Genomic DNA, 15,759 nt, shown 5'->3' on the forward strand with positions numbered 1-15,759 from the left:
AAAATGATTAACAAGAAACTCATATGTTTCCAAATTCCACAATCAACGAAACGCAATTTTTCATCGCTTACAACGAAAGTGCGGGTAACCCCTCATTATTATTTAACCGAGTTAACATCTTCTTCTCTTTCATGAAGTCAGTCTATAATTCTAGAAAATAATTAATTATTAAGTACTACTCCCATGGGAGGGCTAAACTACGTAATGTTACATACATATAAATACGCTATTCATATTTATACTTCTTGGTTTGGGTTTGGGGTTCGGTCTTGGTTCTGGGTCGGGGTTGGATTCGTGCTTAGGTCATCTTGTTGGTAGTTGAGAGGCATATACTTACCAAATAGATGTGCATCCAACTGATCAAACACGTTTAGTATTCCGGCTTCATCAAGGTTTTCCGCTTTTATCTTATCGTTATTGCTTCCAGCCAAATTGGTATTACTTAGCCCATTATTGCTATAACTATTCACACTGGATTCTAACCCAATTGTATCTGCATCACCAGTAGCGCTAGATAAAATATCGTTGGGGTTACCATTAAATCCAAAGATATCCGTAAGAGGAACCTGATCTGACTCTTTCTCCAATTTAGGATATGTTCCATTTTGGTTTGGTGTCTTCGTAGGTTGTGGTAAAAATGTATTACTTGCATTATTTGTCATTGACACGGCGCTTAAATTAGAAGCAGGTGATTGTTGTAATTGTAACTGGGGCTGCTGGTGTTGTTGTGGGTTTGATGTTGTGGGTTGTATTTGTATATCTTCTGGATATGATGGCACCGTAAAGTTTGTTAACATGTTATCGTTCCCTTGTCTATTAAAGTTATTCTGTATCTGGCTCTGAGGTCTCTCTTGATATGACAATTCTCCTTGGTTTGTGGCTGTTGTCGGGCTTTGATGACTTGGAGAATTATACATTGTTGTTAGTTTGATGGTCTTCGAATTTAGCTTTTCAAAAAGTTTATTCAATAAGTTATAGGTTCTTGTTGCCGCCATACTAGAATCTTTAATTTGATTCAAGACATTTCTACCGATTTCGGCATCCTTCAAGATATCATAATATTCACGGGCGCTCTCTGTATCTGGTAATTGTGCCTCATGGATATAAAACAACAGTCCTGCAACAGAGTAAAATATTGTATAACTAGCGTACCAGTAAGAACCTGATATAAGGTTTTTGCTTAACATTTCCTGAGCTAATTTAACAGCTGATCTGGCCACGTTAATGGAATTTCTTGCACGTTGTAATGAAAGAGTGTCAGGTGCCATGTCTACAAAATTTCTGGATAAGTAATGGATGAAAGGTCTGTATAAAATAATCTGAACATGGAGAAAGGATAGATGTAGTAATTTATTTGCTCTCTCGTATTTTGCAGGGATATTTTCCAGATTGGGGACTAATTCTGTGGGTAATTCATCCATCCAAGTTCTTAATTTCAATTCTAATCTGGTGACAGTTTCGTGTGATATTAAATTGTTTGTCTTCTTTATTGGATATAGTTCCCTAACGATACTATTCAAAATCATCAATAACTTCGTATGCTGATTGGCTATCCCCGTACTAGAGAGAACACCATTTTGATTTTCTGGTAGGTACCCATGCTCCGTAATATTTTCATCTGATAACTCTATTGGCAAAGTCTGATCAAAATCATCGGGTGAAATTGATCTTGGTAAACCTAACATAGCATTGACATAGATGTCCAGTTTGTAGATAGTGTAGAATAATCTTTTTCTCATCTCGATTTCAATGGGGGTGAACCCTGATAGAGGTCCAACCTGTCTATGATAACCTTCTCTTAACGCACTTCGCATAGCCACACCAATATATGCATAGCATGTGGAAAGACGGGCTGAACATTGTAAAAAGATAAACAACATTAAGATAGCTTGTATCGAGTTTAAATCTCTGGCATTTGTGATATCCAATAACTTTCTAGCAGCAATAAAGTATTTATAACCTTCATCCTGTAAAAATTTATCATCTGTGATGAGTTCATCGTTACCATTTACATCGGATCGAACATTCATTTCCTCATGGACAATAGATTTAGAAAATAACGCTCCTACCGCAATGGTTGAATAGCATAACGGTAGAAATTGCATTTGTTTGGGGGTATAATGATTAGGATCAGTTTCGTATAGTTCGTTCAGTTGTTGGATAAAAGACGGACGATGATAGAATCTTAGAAGTACACAACAATGTTCCCAAGTCTTCTTGACAAATTGAATGGCAATTACCTTGGGTGGCAAAATGATTTTGATTTCTCGTCCTACGGGAATTCTTTCATTATTATCCAATAGTTTAGAATCTGAGTTGTTTTGGGTGCTACCAACACTGCTAGGACCAGCCGTTGAAGAATATTCGGGTGTTCCAAATTGGTTATATTGCGATTTTTGTTGTGATGGGGAAGTGCTATCACTAACAAGAACATGGTACTCTTTAACAGTATCCTCTATGAAATCAGAGTTTCCCTGGAAATTATGGAAGATTTGCAGAAAGGTAGGTATATCAAGTGTTTTTATGTCAGGTAAATTTGGAATCATACCTTCTAAAAGTTGCTGATATTTATCTACTTGTTGTTGTAATCTGGTAGTTTTGGTGGTATATTTCCTTGTCACACCCGCACTAGTTCCAGGTACTGGTGTTGTGCTTCTCGTTTTAGTATTACTTCCATTTGCAGATACGGAAATGGTGGTAATTGTATTCAAAGTATTGTTATTTGTTCCTGTTTGGTTTTGAGATCTCTTGGATGGATGATTGTACGTACATTCATATGAATACACAGTACAATGAATACACGGTTGTTGTCCATCACATTTAACTTTTTTTTTCCTACATTCATCGCATGCTCTTGTGACTCTTCTTCTCTTTACAATTTGATGCTCTGTTTGACGTGGTGATGGTTCATTTTTTATTTTCGTATTTGATTTCAGGGGCTGTTCTTGCTCCGACATGGTATTTTTTTTCTGTTTATAATTATGTGATACTGTGGGGTCTCTTCAATTTTGTTAAGAGGTAATATTTATGTCTGATCAATAACTTGAGTCATTGTTTAGAAGAGTCTTGTCCTTCTCATAGAGAATCTGCAAATTCTTTGTTTGTTCAAAATGTTTCCCGCTTAGGGTTAGGGTTAGGGTTTGGTCAATTAGGGTTGTTTTTTCAAATGGCATATGTCTTACGTAATATAATATATGGCATAAATAAACCGGTTAAATCTACGTATTATTCAAACATTTTGACAGTCTACTAGTTGTATAGTTCTAGTTATAGAACTATGTTCAACTTAAAGGAATAAATGTAACTTTTGTTGTAAAAAGAGTCAGATAGGCGCTGAGAACAAATCCCTGCAATATATTTCCTGGAAAATAACGAATTGTCGGAAAATAATTTCGTAAACAAAGAAAAGATATTGATTTCGATATAAATAATACAATTAATGATAGACATATCAGAGAAAAAGAGCCATTTGTGAATATAGCCGCCTCTTTAGAACGTACATTCTTTTGCCATATTCTAGCATTCAGGCATATATTCTTTTTTGCATAGCATTGGTTTTTTACGATGCCCTATCAACAGCAACAGCAACAACAAAGTACTTCCAAATATTACATGGATGCTGATGATCAAGGCGTTATTAATGCCGTTATGTCAGTTCTGTCCTCTCCACCAGAACAGCCTGTCGTTGCGAATCAGTATTCTAATGCATTGACAGCAGCTGACTCTGAAATTGAAGCATATGCGAAATTATCAGGCAAAGACTGGACATACTACGTTAAAGATTTGAACGTTGTCATAGGTAGAAACACAGACAATGTCAACCTATTACCTGCTGAATTTACTGTGAACCCTAGTATTCATATCGATTTGGGTCCCACGAAAGTGGTTTCAAGAAAACATGCCGTCATTAAATTTAATATTGACACAGCAAAGTGGGAATTATTTGTCTTGGGACGTAACGGTGCCAAAGTCGATTTTATGAGAGTAAAATCAGGGCCAGATGTCCCACCTTATCCACTTGTTTCTGGCTCTATAATAGATATTGGCGGTGTTCAAATGATCTTTGTTCTCCCTGATCAGCCGCCTACATTTGCTGAAAGTTCGATAGAACATCTAGTTCCACGTTTGATCGATTCTTATGGAGTCAGAGGGAATAACAACTCAAAGTTACGTGATCTTATTCAAACTTCAAATTATATGAAGACTTATGTCGCGGATAAGATAACACCAGGATTGTTTAATAATAATGAACCCAATTCGATGGATTCCGGTAAAATTACAGAATCTGAAACTGCTTCTCCGCAGGTGCGAGATCCTGGTATGAGTATTGGTACACCGCCAACATCTTCACCAAAGAAAGTAAGTAAAGCTTTAGGGAAAGGGAAAGGGAAAAGGGATAAACCCCCTCAGTCTTATGCTACAATGATTGCGGAGGCTATCTTATCAACGGAGGAGGGAATAATTACCCTTGCATCCATTTATGAATACATTACGACACATTACCCATGGTATTTGACCACTAAGACGGGTTGGCAGAATTCGGTAAGACATAATCTATCATTAAACACAGCATTTGAAAAAGTTCCGAAAAGAATTAATGAGCCAGGTAAAGGTATGTATTGGAGAATAAGCAAACAATACAAGGATGATTTTATGAAAAGGTGGGAAGAGAATAGGATACATTCTACGAAACGTGGAAGTGCCGTGGATAGAATTTTACAATTGCATCTTTCTAAGCATCAGAGATTACCTGAACAAAAACCCTATGAAGAGGAACCTAAGGTGATTACTACACAGGATATGGCTGAAGTTAATAGTAAGAAGCGTTCTGCAGAACAGGCTGAGTTGGAAAATAGGGAACAAGTGGAGGCTGCTAATGAAACGCATCAAGATATTACAATGACAAGTCTGAATCAGGACGTATTAATGTGAGGGTGAGGGGCTTTCGACAAAGGAAATAATCTTTAAGACTGGGGGCGATTACGCTAGAGAAGGACTTTTATCTTTGAACTATGTACTTGTATAGAGAAAGAGACGTAATAGATTTAGAACTCTACTAATGTGATATTTATTTACATTCAGTTTGCCGCCGTACTAAAAACAACGCGTTACAAATTTTACGTGCTTCAAAGACATTATCAAATGTTAAGACCCTGTGCAGAGAAAGTTAGCAGAACGTATGGAGAGTGTGATATGATAGAGATTAATCACTGGGATTTGATTACTGCATGGGTTTCACCAAAAAAAATCGATTTAGCCAAATTTATTAGTTCCGCTTTACAAGATCAACCCTCTCAACTCTACTTCATCGACGCCACTAATTCATTCCCCATACGAGAATTCCAAAGAGAAACGCCTGTAGCAACCAATAAGGACGTCTACGATAATATTCGCATAATCACATGTCTGGAACTTGAAGAGTTGACTATCTTAGTTAATAAAATCATCCAAACAATTCAATTGAATAAGATTGAAAGGCAAAAGAAGAAAAGTCAGAACAATAGCCATCACAATGACATCCAATTTTTTCCTGACTTGAAAATGCGCGTCATTATTAATGGATTAGAGATTATGTTTAAAAATACTCAGTTCAAACAAGATTCGGAAACCACGCATTCTATATTGCGAGATATTTTATTGCGATTGAGAGTCATTGCGAATGAGAGCGAAGGCACTCAGATGCAAACGTTACTATTATTCCCAAAGGATGAATTCAAGATCAGTGTCCCCGTCGGTGATACAGGACGATACAAGAGAATGAGATCAAATCACAATGGGAATAGTTTAGGGGAATATGTCTGTAAATTTTATGCAGACCGCGTTATGTGACTGTTTTATTTCTTACATCCGTACATCAGTTATTTTTTATTTTTTTTCGACCATTGAAAAATACAAATAATTCAGCTTTGCGGGAATCAAATTAACGACGCGAAAATCAACTGCAACTTTCTACTCAGATGCTTACCCAGCGGGAACTCTAGAGCTCGCGCCTAAACAGTGTGAGCATAGCAAGAAGTTTCAATACGATTGATAATATTGAAGAGACATTTTTCTGGAGGATCTTGACAAAGGTCTAATTGAACAATCAATCCAAGAGAAACGTTACAAGAAATGAGTACTTTTGAACCAGTTTTCGTTGTTGATGGTAAGGGACATTTAGTTGGTCGTTTAGCCTCCATTGTTGCTAAGCAATTACTAAATGGTCAAAAAGTTGTTGTTGTTAGAACTGAAGCTTTAAACATTTCTGGTGAATTCTTCAGAAACAAATTAAAGTACCACGACTACTTGAGAAAGGCTACTATCTTCAACAAGACCCGTGGTCCATTCCATTTCAGAGCCCCATCCAGAATCTTCTACAAGGCTGTTAGAGGTATGGTTTCCCATAAGACTGCTCGTGGTAAGGCTGCCATGGAAAGATTAAAGGTCTTTGAAGGTATTCCACCACCATATGACAAGAAGAAGAGAGTTGTTGTTCCAAATGCTTTGAGAGTCTTGAGATTGAAGCCAGGTAGAAAATACACTACTTTGGGTCAATTATCCTCCTCTGTTGGTTGGAAGTACGAAGATGTTGTCTCCAAGTTGGAAGACAAGAGAAAGGTCAGATCTGCCGAATACTACGCTAAGAAGAAGGCTTTCACCAAGAAGTTTACTTCTGCTAATGCTGCCGCTTCTGAATCCGATGTTGCCAAACAATTAGCTTCTTTCGGTTACTAATTTAATTAATCGATTAATGAACTGAGATTGCAAGAATAATAATAATAATATTAAAAATACAATACTATAATCATAATAATAGTCGCAACAGTAACTATCATATAATATAACATTACAATACAAAGGTTTGTGTAGATTAAATATTTTTAAAAGAAAAAAATTTAAAAAGACTTGTATATTATTTAATGAATGCTATTTAGTAATGTTAGGTTACTTTGGGGAATTAAAGTTTCGACTTGAAATTTTCGTATATACAGAATGTAATGCATGTAGATGGAATTGCTCTCAGTAGGTTTGCGGATAATCCTTTATAGAGTCCCTTTATTCCATTATCTCTATAAATTTTTCTTATTAATGTAATAAAATGGTAATCGTTTTGGGGAATGTTATTAGTTACGGATCTGAACGTTTGAAGATTCGATTTTAACAATTGGAAAGGATAAACGCTCATTACAGAAAGCATCTTACTGAGGGACGATATCAGTACTATTTTTAAATTAGCATTAGCATTGTCCTTTTTCGATTTATTTAAGTTAACATTAAAATGCAGCTTTAAATTATCGTAAATCATGAAATATATGGCACCTTGTGAAACACCCAATAAAGAGGGCAACAACCCCATCCAAATTGCTTTTGGTCCCTCCTTAGTTAACAACGATTTGAATCCATGCCTTATGGATTTGTATGAATCCTTATGATGTCTACTAGTAGACATTATTCTTGTCTTTATGACCCATAACGGATTAGTCAATAGGGTGGTTGATATCCCACTAATTAATCCGGACGTTAGAAAAATAGTTGTGTTATTATTGTGGAGATAGTTATTTTGGAACATATAATCCTTCGTAGAGTTATATATGGTGAAATATAACGACCATGCTACTGCGTTCCCCAATAGGTTGATGGGTAATCCTCTATATGATTCCTTTATTAGGTTATAGATTGGACCTTGAGAGCCCATTTTCTTGGAGTTATTAATTAGTTCATTAATGAGATATGTGTAACCCTTTTGATGTTGTTGAGTGGTAGTGGTTGCTAGCAATTGTAACCTCACTTTAATTAGATCCAATGGATGAACTATTAAAGTTGTTAGTGAACCAGCAGACAGACCGGATATTATTTCCTTCTGAATGGGGGTCAGCTCATGCATCTTCTCCAGGTTGTAATCTTTTAGTTTGGTTTCCTCTTTATATCTTTTGAGATTATTGAAGGTTTTCCTATATCCATTTACATGTAGATGAATAATTCAGGCAAATGGGCCATTCATTCATCCATCAGTTACGTAAGCGATAAGATCAAACAGACAAGAACAAGAAGAATATTAACTAATAAAGACGACGTGGGAACACAGGACACAAATAGATATTTAAATTCAGTGATAAATTCTGTTAAAAGTTAATTTCCTAGGAAGAGGTACTTAAACCAATCCGTCAAGACGATAACGCAGTACAATAAATGCTCATCATTTTAAATATCCAATTCATAAAAAATTGTTGTGTCCTACATGACGATGAATACGACTGGATCATATTCAACCGCTTGAATAAACTTATTCTGTTTGTGTTTTTAGTCGTTGTTTTGTTTTGGTATCTCGCTCAAACTACACAATGTTATAACTGATGGAAACACTGAAAAGTTTGCGTAGAGCTAAATTTATATAGTCTTCGAGAAGAGAAGAACGGATGAAATGAACCCTAAAAAACTTTTTGACGGAAAGGGGTTACCCGCAGTTTACCCCGTTATTAGGGCTAGCCAGGGCTGTTAGGGTTTGTGTGATTCTAACTCCGTGTTTCTCGGTTAATTCATCCGCATCGTTTCAACAAGGAGTGAAGTGAGTCTCTCTATTTGTTGCACTCGCTCACTCTCTGTATCTCTGATTTGCAAAAAATGAGCTGAATTAAATTTAATCTAATTTAGTCCAACTCCATTATATTACGTTAGCAATCTGAAACTTTATTCAGTCCTATCTATCCCTCCTTCTACGTATAATACCACCACATCACAACTCAAATCAATTCAACATGGACACCTCCAGTAGCAAGGGCTCACCAGTAATAGATAACTCGCAGATCTTCGAGCGAAACGTCGAAGATCCATACATCCTGACAAAGACCACTTCAAGCAACTTGTCAAGACATGCTAGTCATACGAATCTGCTTTTGCAACGGAAGACAAGCACAGCTTCCAATAATACAAATTATAAGCCAAGATACGTTTCCACTTCAAATTTGAATGCCCTGTCCCCACAATACACAAATTCCTCCATATCTACCACAAATTCGTTGAGTCAATTAACAACAACGACAACAAATAATGGAGATTACGTCTTACCCAACCATAATTCAATGGATCATCATCATAATTTGGAAAATTTCGTACCACCAGCGTTGGATGCAGGTTGCTCAATAGTCACGGATAAGGATACAAATTTGGATGATATAGATATGATATATTCTAAGAGACCGTCAACTATTGGTTTGAATATGGCTTTGGGTAGAACAAGAACAAATAGTCTATCTCCTTCCAATCAGGCAAATAGAAGACCTTCCCTGGCATCTTCATCATCCGAAGCAGATTTACCAACAACTTCAAGAAATTTAAGACAAACAGTATCTTCCTCTTCACCTCCTTCAGCACATCCAAGGTTATTAAGATTTTATTCATACGTGGATATGTTGTCTGATGAAAATTTAAATCAAAATCAAAATACAAATACAAATCAAATGCATAGTACTAATAATGTAAGACCCTCGCTATTATCACATTATTCTTCAAATTCAACTTATAGTCCAAGACTACATCTTTCACCAACATCATCTGTAAAGACACAATTCAATAACCCATTCTTTAACCCAATTGCAGCAACCAATTCAGCAACAACAACAAACAGGGCAGGACCTCATAGAAATAGTATCTTATTAAGAAGATATTCAAGTGGTGCTTCTAATTCACCCATTGAAACTATAGATAATACACCAATGAATACGGATAAATTAATGTCATTAAGGAAAAGTTTATCTTCAATGAATAAAAATCATCACAATCGTACGCAGCATTCATCTTCACCTAATATTATGAAGAATTCAAAATTTCATTTTGACTCTTCAAGTAGTAGTGAAGATCTCACTTCTGATGATTCAGATAATGAACAACAACAACAATTACAACAACCTTTGGATGAGGATCAACAATTTAAAGAATGTATCGATGGTTTGACATTAGAAGACGATGAAAACAACACAGATCCCCTTACCTCCACTCATACTATTTTAAGCCAACCTTTCATACCATCAAGATCGGGTTCCAATCATCAACAGGAGATAAGTCCCATATTAGTACCGCAACCTCATCCCGGTTTGCAAACATTAACCAGTTCACCTAATACAATCACTACGAACGATTTCAGTTCTACTTTATATAGGCCTAAAACTTTGTCTTTCTCTGAATCTCTTAATCATCACCATCACCACCATCAATCACTATTCCCAATTCAAACTACTGAAGATACAACAACAACAACAACAACAAGTCCTCACAATGACGAATTTGATGAGAATTTACAAACGGAAAAACTGACTGATATCTTAAGAAGAAGAGTCAATAATGCTTCTAGAAATACAAATATCATCGATGGTGATCATATTGATGATTGTAAAGGTGACATTACCAATTCAAATTCAAATTCAGATTCAACGATTACTGCTATTAATAGTAATAAATCATAACACTCCATCAAACCTTAACCCAAACATACATACAAATTATACATACAGCATACACTACACACTCTTTAATTATAAGAAAAATTTGATTGAATTTCAATCTAGATTATGTGCTACATAAATATATAGAAGAAGAAAAATGAAATGATAGAAAAAAAACGAGAAATGAATTTACTGGTCCCTGATGTAATTTTGAGTCTTACTTAAACCTGATTGAATTTTTTCATTAGCCTTTTCTGAACCTTCCTTTAAAGTGTGAATGGAACTATCTGTCTTTTCCCACATTTTATCGTTCCATTCACTCAACTTCTTCCTAGCCTTTTGATAGTCGGTTTCAGCTAGATCGTATTGTCTCTTGGCCTCTTCATACAATTCATTGTTTTTCTTTTGTCCAAATTCCCACCATTTTGCTTGAGTTTCATCTAATTTCTTCTTAGCATCAGCCATTTTCTCCCAACTCTTATCAACTTTATCAGTTAAAGATTCTTTTGATGTACCAAGTTGCCATTTAATATCTTCATATTCATCTTTAGCAAATTGTGCAGCATTTTCACCCCAACCTTCTAATCCTTTCAAAGCATTCTCAGCAACCTGTTCTTCCTCTTCCACCTTATCCTTATTTAATAAAAACCAACCCTTGTCAAGAGCATTTTGTTTGAAAGCCTTTAATTTCTTTGCAGCAGCGTCAGTTTGTTGCTGTTGTCTTCTCACATTCTCTTCCATTTCTTCACGAGCAAATTCTTGTGCGTTTTCACCCCATCCATAAACACTTTGACTAGCCACAATCTTATCTACTTCTTCAGGATCCACAGTCTTACCGGGTTTAATGTTGTTCCAGCTTTCCTTAAACTTACTCGTAGTGTTACTTAACGTATCACTATCCTCCAAATTTTCACCAAAGTGTTTAAATTGATATACAGCATCATCTAACTCATTACGAGCCTTTTCCACCTGATGCCTAATAGAATCATAAAGCCAGCTCTTATCGTGCTCCTTATAATCATCAATATACTGATTATAAACCCTCACCGCGTCATTATAGTTCTTCACAGCCATTCTCTTCCCTCTTTCCAAGTCCCTTAACATGACATCCCCATTCATTTGTGCCATTTGATTCTTTTGGAAAAGAAGGGCTCTCCAAAGAGCACCAAAATCATCAAAAATCCCATCTTTCAATTTAGAACTCCATTTATCTTGGTAGTTGGGCAAATGGTAACTTTGTAACACTTTCCCAGTGATTCCTTGCCCCGTTCTTAAATTGAATAACTCATCTTGAGTTAAATAAGGACCTCCATTCAAAGAAGAGGGGGTCCTTTTCTTTTCACGGTTATAAAGGGAATAACTTAGTAAAGTGGCTAGACCGGCTGCTGTCCCAATGACGATTCTTGAAGACATTGTTTTGTTGTTTTCCTTGTTAGTTAGTTTTAAATTAATTAATGGAGTTGAAATGATTGAAGAATATATGTGGAAATTCTTCCGGGATCTACTTTCAATATATAGTCTATATATATATTGTAAATACACCCTTGCTGTTGAATAATGGAATGACTTGATTTGACGTTAGTGATGGGTACCCCTAAAATGGTGCGGCTGTTGTTAGGGCATGTTGTAAATTAGGGCTGTGTTGAGCCCTCTTTTTAGGGCTTGGATTCTGCTTATATAATACAATGCAAACTTTCAATGAGTATAATAGATATACTACATTGCCTTTGAAGTGACGTTAACACAATAGTCAAGAGCAAGCAGGAATAATGGGAAACAAGATATTAGCACTAGTAGCTGCCTTGTTGCCAAAGAATTATAATTTGGAACTGGAATTAGATCCATCAAAACCAAATTTTAAAGGTTCTTTGACCGCCGATTTGCGTGTGAATAAAAAGAGTAATGCTAATGGCATTTCCCAATTTGAATTACATTCTAGAAATTTGGTCATTACTTCCGCTAGTATTACCACTGAAGCAAGAGAGTATCCCTTGACTGTATCCTGTGATGAAACAGCACAATTAGCTGTTTTCCAATTCTCGAAAGGAAACTCTTTGCCATCATTGGAGGAGAGCGAAACCATTCAATTGAATGTTAAATACGTCGGATCTGTTCAGCAAGTTAGTTCAAACAGGGACCAAACTGTGGGAATCTTTAAATCTTCTTTCAATGATGGGAAGAATCATATCTTTGCCACTCATTGTCAACCGAGCTTTGCCAGATCCATTTTCCCATGTATTGACGAACCATCTTTTAAATGCTCCATTCAATTATCCATAAAGACATTGACAGGGTTTAAGGTATTATCTAATGTGTCTCAACAATCTATAGAGACAACAACCAAAAATGGATACAAATTGGTTAAGTTTAATAAGACACCATTGATGACAACATCTGTCTTTGGGTTCGTCGCAGGTCATCTAGATGTATTGAAATCTCAAGTACCGGAACAGGAGGTTGGGTATCCAATGGTCCCCATAGCTGTGTATTCACCCATTCAAATTAATGACGCTACATTCACTTTGGACACTATATTGAAATATTTACCCAAACTGCAATCGTTCTTCCAAAACAAATTCCCTTTGGATAAATTAGATTTCGTACTATTACCATTCTTAAACGATATGGCTATGGAAAATTTTGGTCTAATCACCATTCAAATGAATCATTTATTATTATCTCCAACTAATTTATCTAATAACATGATTAGATTACAATGTGAACAACTAATTGTTCATGAATTGGTTCATCAATGGATGGGGAACTTTGTTTCCTTTGATTCTTGGTCTCATTTATGGTTTAATGAATCGTTTGCCACTTGGCTTGCTTGTCATCTAGTTTCTGATAATGATACCCATGATAATGATTCTCATTCCTACTGGAATAGTGATGCCTATTTGTTACAACAATTGGAACCACAACTCATTAGTGATTCTACCATTACAAGAAAATCTATCATGGATGATATCTCTCAATTGGATCTGAACAAACAAGATCTTATCACGAATGATATCTTCAACCATATTGCATACACCAAGGGTATCACCATGTTGAGATCGTTGCAATTATGTATAGGTGATCAACTATTGAGCAAGGCCATGTCTGACCTATTTAATGATAATTTAGCATTGTTTCATGAAAAGAGCGTGAAGCCAATGGATATTTGGAATCATGTGGGGAAGTTCTTAAAATCGGAAAATATTCCAAATTTTATGAGTTCCTGGACAAGAATACCTGGCTTCCCTTTATTGAGTGTCAGTAAAGAAGATGCAGAATCTACTAATTTGGTTCAACATCGATTCCTGGTGGACTCCAAATTGGATCAAGTGGAAGATGTGCCATATCATATTCCTTTGTTTATTAAACTACCTAACGGTGAACTCGACAAGGAAAATATTTTGATGACTGATAGAACCATGAATTTGAAATATCCGATCACTTTATGCAACCATAATGCGCAAGGTTATTATAGAGTTTCTTATGAATCAGGATTATGTTATGCTGATTTTATAAAACAAATAGAGGAAGATAAACTAAGTCAGTTGGATCTAATGAAAATTATTGTCGATTTATCCCATATCATTGGGAACCCAAATTATGAGAAACCGATTCATTTATTGGGATTCTTCAAATTATTTAAATATTTGTCTGAAAAGGTGACAAAGAAGCCAGATCTATGGGAACCTATTTCTCAATGTCTTTCGATATTGGAAGCAATTCAATTATCTGTCCGCGTGTATGGTAAAGGGAGTAAATCTCCTCTCGGCTTGGATATCATCACAATATTATGGAACGCCATTAATCTAGATACCAAGTCAACCTATGAGTTACAAGCACTTGGTAGTTTGTTAACATTGACAAAAACGGAGCCTAGGTCCGTAGAAGTTGCAGAAAGCTACTATTCCACACTAAGAAGCGACTCTAGTGACAACAAAAAAGTTCCCTCGGAACTAGTCTCATCGATTTTCCAAGTCATTGTTGCTAATTTGCAAAATGTCAAACAGTGGAAGAAATTCCATGAGTTGATCAAGGCCACAGACCGCATCCTAAAGAATATTGAAGGTTCCTATTACCCCGAAGGTGAACAGGGAAAACGATTATTTATTGAAGATATATATGATAATTTGGGACGTAACAATGATGAAGAGCTTGTGAAGAAGACCTTAAACTTCATTGATGGTACCATTGAGAACGAACCAGCTATTCAGATTATGCAAGGTTTAGCAAATTCCATTGTCGGTGAACCCGCTAAGATAGAATTGGTTTGGGATTGGTTTGTTTCTCATTTCCACCAATGGCTTCGTAGATCTCAAAAGATACCCAAGATATCAATTATAGTGGAAAGTATTTCATTTTCCGTATTCCAATTGGTTCAAGTAAGCCATTCTGATGATTTACGCTCGTTTATAGAGTCGGAGAAGGATCAAGTTAAAGACAAGTTAGATTTGGAAGGTATTTGGGTAGATGTACAAAGTGCGGCAATTTCCAGATTGAAATTATATGAAGATTCCAATTCCTTATAAAAAAGTACTTTACATTATAAATAGATACATTTATTATTCAACAATTTGCGACGTCGCTTGCAACGACGATGCGCGAAGAGAGAACAACGAACGAACAACGTTTCAGTTTTATAAAAGGAGGAGTATGGTTGCCACTTCATTTGTAGATCTTTCGAGCCTTTCTCTTCAATTGGAGCACTCTACTGTTTAAAACAAATATATAGCAATGGAAAAGATAAGAGAGAAGTTGAATGGTTTAAAATTGGAAGCCGAATCATGGCAAGAAAAGTATGAAGAGTTAAAGGAACAATTCAAGCAAGTGGAACAGGATAATGTCGAGAAGGAAAATCAAATAAAATCATTGACCACTAAAAATCAACAATTGGATGAAGAAGTCGAGAAATTAGAAGAAGAATTGAGCGAATCCAAGCAATTAGCTGAAGATTCAAGCAATTTGAAATCTAATAATGATAACTTTACCAAGAAGAATGAACAATTAGAAGAAGAATTGGAAGAAATTGATGGTAAGTTGAAGGAAACCATCGAGAAATTGAGAGAATCTGACTTAAACGCCGAACAATTAGGCAGAAAGGTTGTTGCTCTAGAAGAAGAAAGAGATGAATGGGAAAGAAAACATGAAGAGATTTCCGTTAAATACGAAGATGCCAAGAAGGAATTGGATGAAATTGCAGCTTCTTTGGAAAATTTATAAGCTTGCACCGTTCTTGTTTTAATAAGGGAACTACTCCGAAACACCTCAATACCGAGTTTTCTCCAGATTTACGCCATGCTTCCATATACTTAACCCCATTCGATGATGGAATTGATTCAAACCCAAT

The 15,759-nt window shown here is 35.9% G+C and overlaps 9 protein-coding genes across 9 annotated transcripts; 6 read left to right on the forward strand and 3 right to left on the reverse strand.

Moving 5' to 3' along the window:
• Window positions 1-236: 236 nt before the first annotated feature.
• On the reverse strand, window positions 237-2,957 carry ASG1 (Asg1p; the record flags this gene model as incomplete). Its single annotated transcript, XM_003675062.1, has 1 exon — window positions 237-2,957. The coding sequence occupies one exon, from the start codon at window positions 2,955-2,957 to the stop codon at window positions 237-239; it is 2,721 nt and encodes a 906-aa protein (XP_003675110.1).
• A 607-nt stretch (window positions 2,958-3,564) lies between these two features.
• On the forward strand, window positions 3,565-4,932 carry FKH1 (forkhead family transcription factor FKH1; the record flags this gene model as incomplete). The annotated part of the gene is made up of 1 exon (XM_003675063.1): window positions 3,565-4,932. The coding sequence occupies one exon, from the start codon at window positions 3,565-3,567 to the stop codon at window positions 4,930-4,932; it is 1,368 nt and encodes a 455-aa protein (XP_003675111.1).
• A 210-nt stretch (window positions 4,933-5,142) lies between these two features.
• Window positions 5,143-5,829, forward strand: CSM2 (Csm2p; the record flags this gene model as incomplete). Its single annotated transcript, XM_003675064.1, has 1 exon — window positions 5,143-5,829. The coding sequence occupies one exon, from the start codon at window positions 5,143-5,145 to the stop codon at window positions 5,827-5,829; it is 687 nt and encodes a 228-aa protein (XP_003675112.1).
• A 282-nt stretch (window positions 5,830-6,111) lies between these two features.
• RPL16A (60S ribosomal protein uL13) lies at window positions 6,112-6,714 on the forward strand (the record flags this gene model as incomplete). Its single annotated transcript, XM_003675065.1, has 1 exon — window positions 6,112-6,714. One exon carries the CDS (start codon window positions 6,112-6,114, stop codon window positions 6,712-6,714), a length of 603 nt encoding a protein of 200 aa, XP_003675113.1.
• Window positions 6,715-6,937: 223 nt separating this feature from the next.
• On the reverse strand, window positions 6,938-7,864 carry FLX1 (flavin adenine dinucleotide transporter FLX1; the record flags this gene model as incomplete). Its single annotated transcript, XM_003675066.1, has 1 exon — window positions 6,938-7,864. One exon carries the CDS (start codon window positions 7,862-7,864, stop codon window positions 6,938-6,940), a length of 927 nt encoding a protein of 308 aa, XP_003675114.1.
• Window positions 7,865-8,735: 871 nt separating this feature from the next.
• On the forward strand, window positions 8,736-10,439 carry VHS2 (Vhs2p; the record flags this gene model as incomplete). Its single annotated transcript, XM_003675067.1, has 1 exon — window positions 8,736-10,439. One exon carries the CDS (start codon window positions 8,736-8,738, stop codon window positions 10,437-10,439), a length of 1,704 nt encoding a protein of 567 aa, XP_003675115.1.
• Window positions 10,440-10,607: 168 nt separating this feature from the next.
• Window positions 10,608-11,831, reverse strand: OM45 (Om45p; the record flags this gene model as incomplete). Its single annotated transcript, XM_003675068.1, has 1 exon — window positions 10,608-11,831. The coding sequence occupies one exon, from the start codon at window positions 11,829-11,831 to the stop codon at window positions 10,608-10,610; it is 1,224 nt and encodes a 407-aa protein (XP_003675116.1).
• A 356-nt stretch (window positions 11,832-12,187) lies between these two features.
• TMA108 (Tma108p) lies at window positions 12,188-14,941 on the forward strand (the record flags this gene model as incomplete). The annotated part of the gene is made up of 1 exon (XM_003675069.1): window positions 12,188-14,941. The coding sequence occupies one exon, from the start codon at window positions 12,188-12,190 to the stop codon at window positions 14,939-14,941; it is 2,754 nt and encodes a 917-aa protein (XP_003675117.1).
• A 205-nt stretch (window positions 14,942-15,146) lies between these two features.
• TPM2 (tropomyosin TPM2) lies at window positions 15,147-15,632 on the forward strand (the record flags this gene model as incomplete). The annotated part of the gene is made up of 1 exon (XM_003675070.1): window positions 15,147-15,632. One exon carries the CDS (start codon window positions 15,147-15,149, stop codon window positions 15,630-15,632), a length of 486 nt encoding a protein of 161 aa, XP_003675118.1.
• Window positions 15,633-15,759: the final 127 nt, after the last annotated feature.

Source organism: Naumovozyma castellii, chromosome 2, assembly GCF_000237345.1.
Source record: "Naumovozyma castellii chromosome 2, complete genome".
Lineage (NCBI taxonomy): Eukaryota > Fungi > Ascomycota > Saccharomycetes > Saccharomycetales > Saccharomycetaceae > Naumovozyma > Naumovozyma castellii.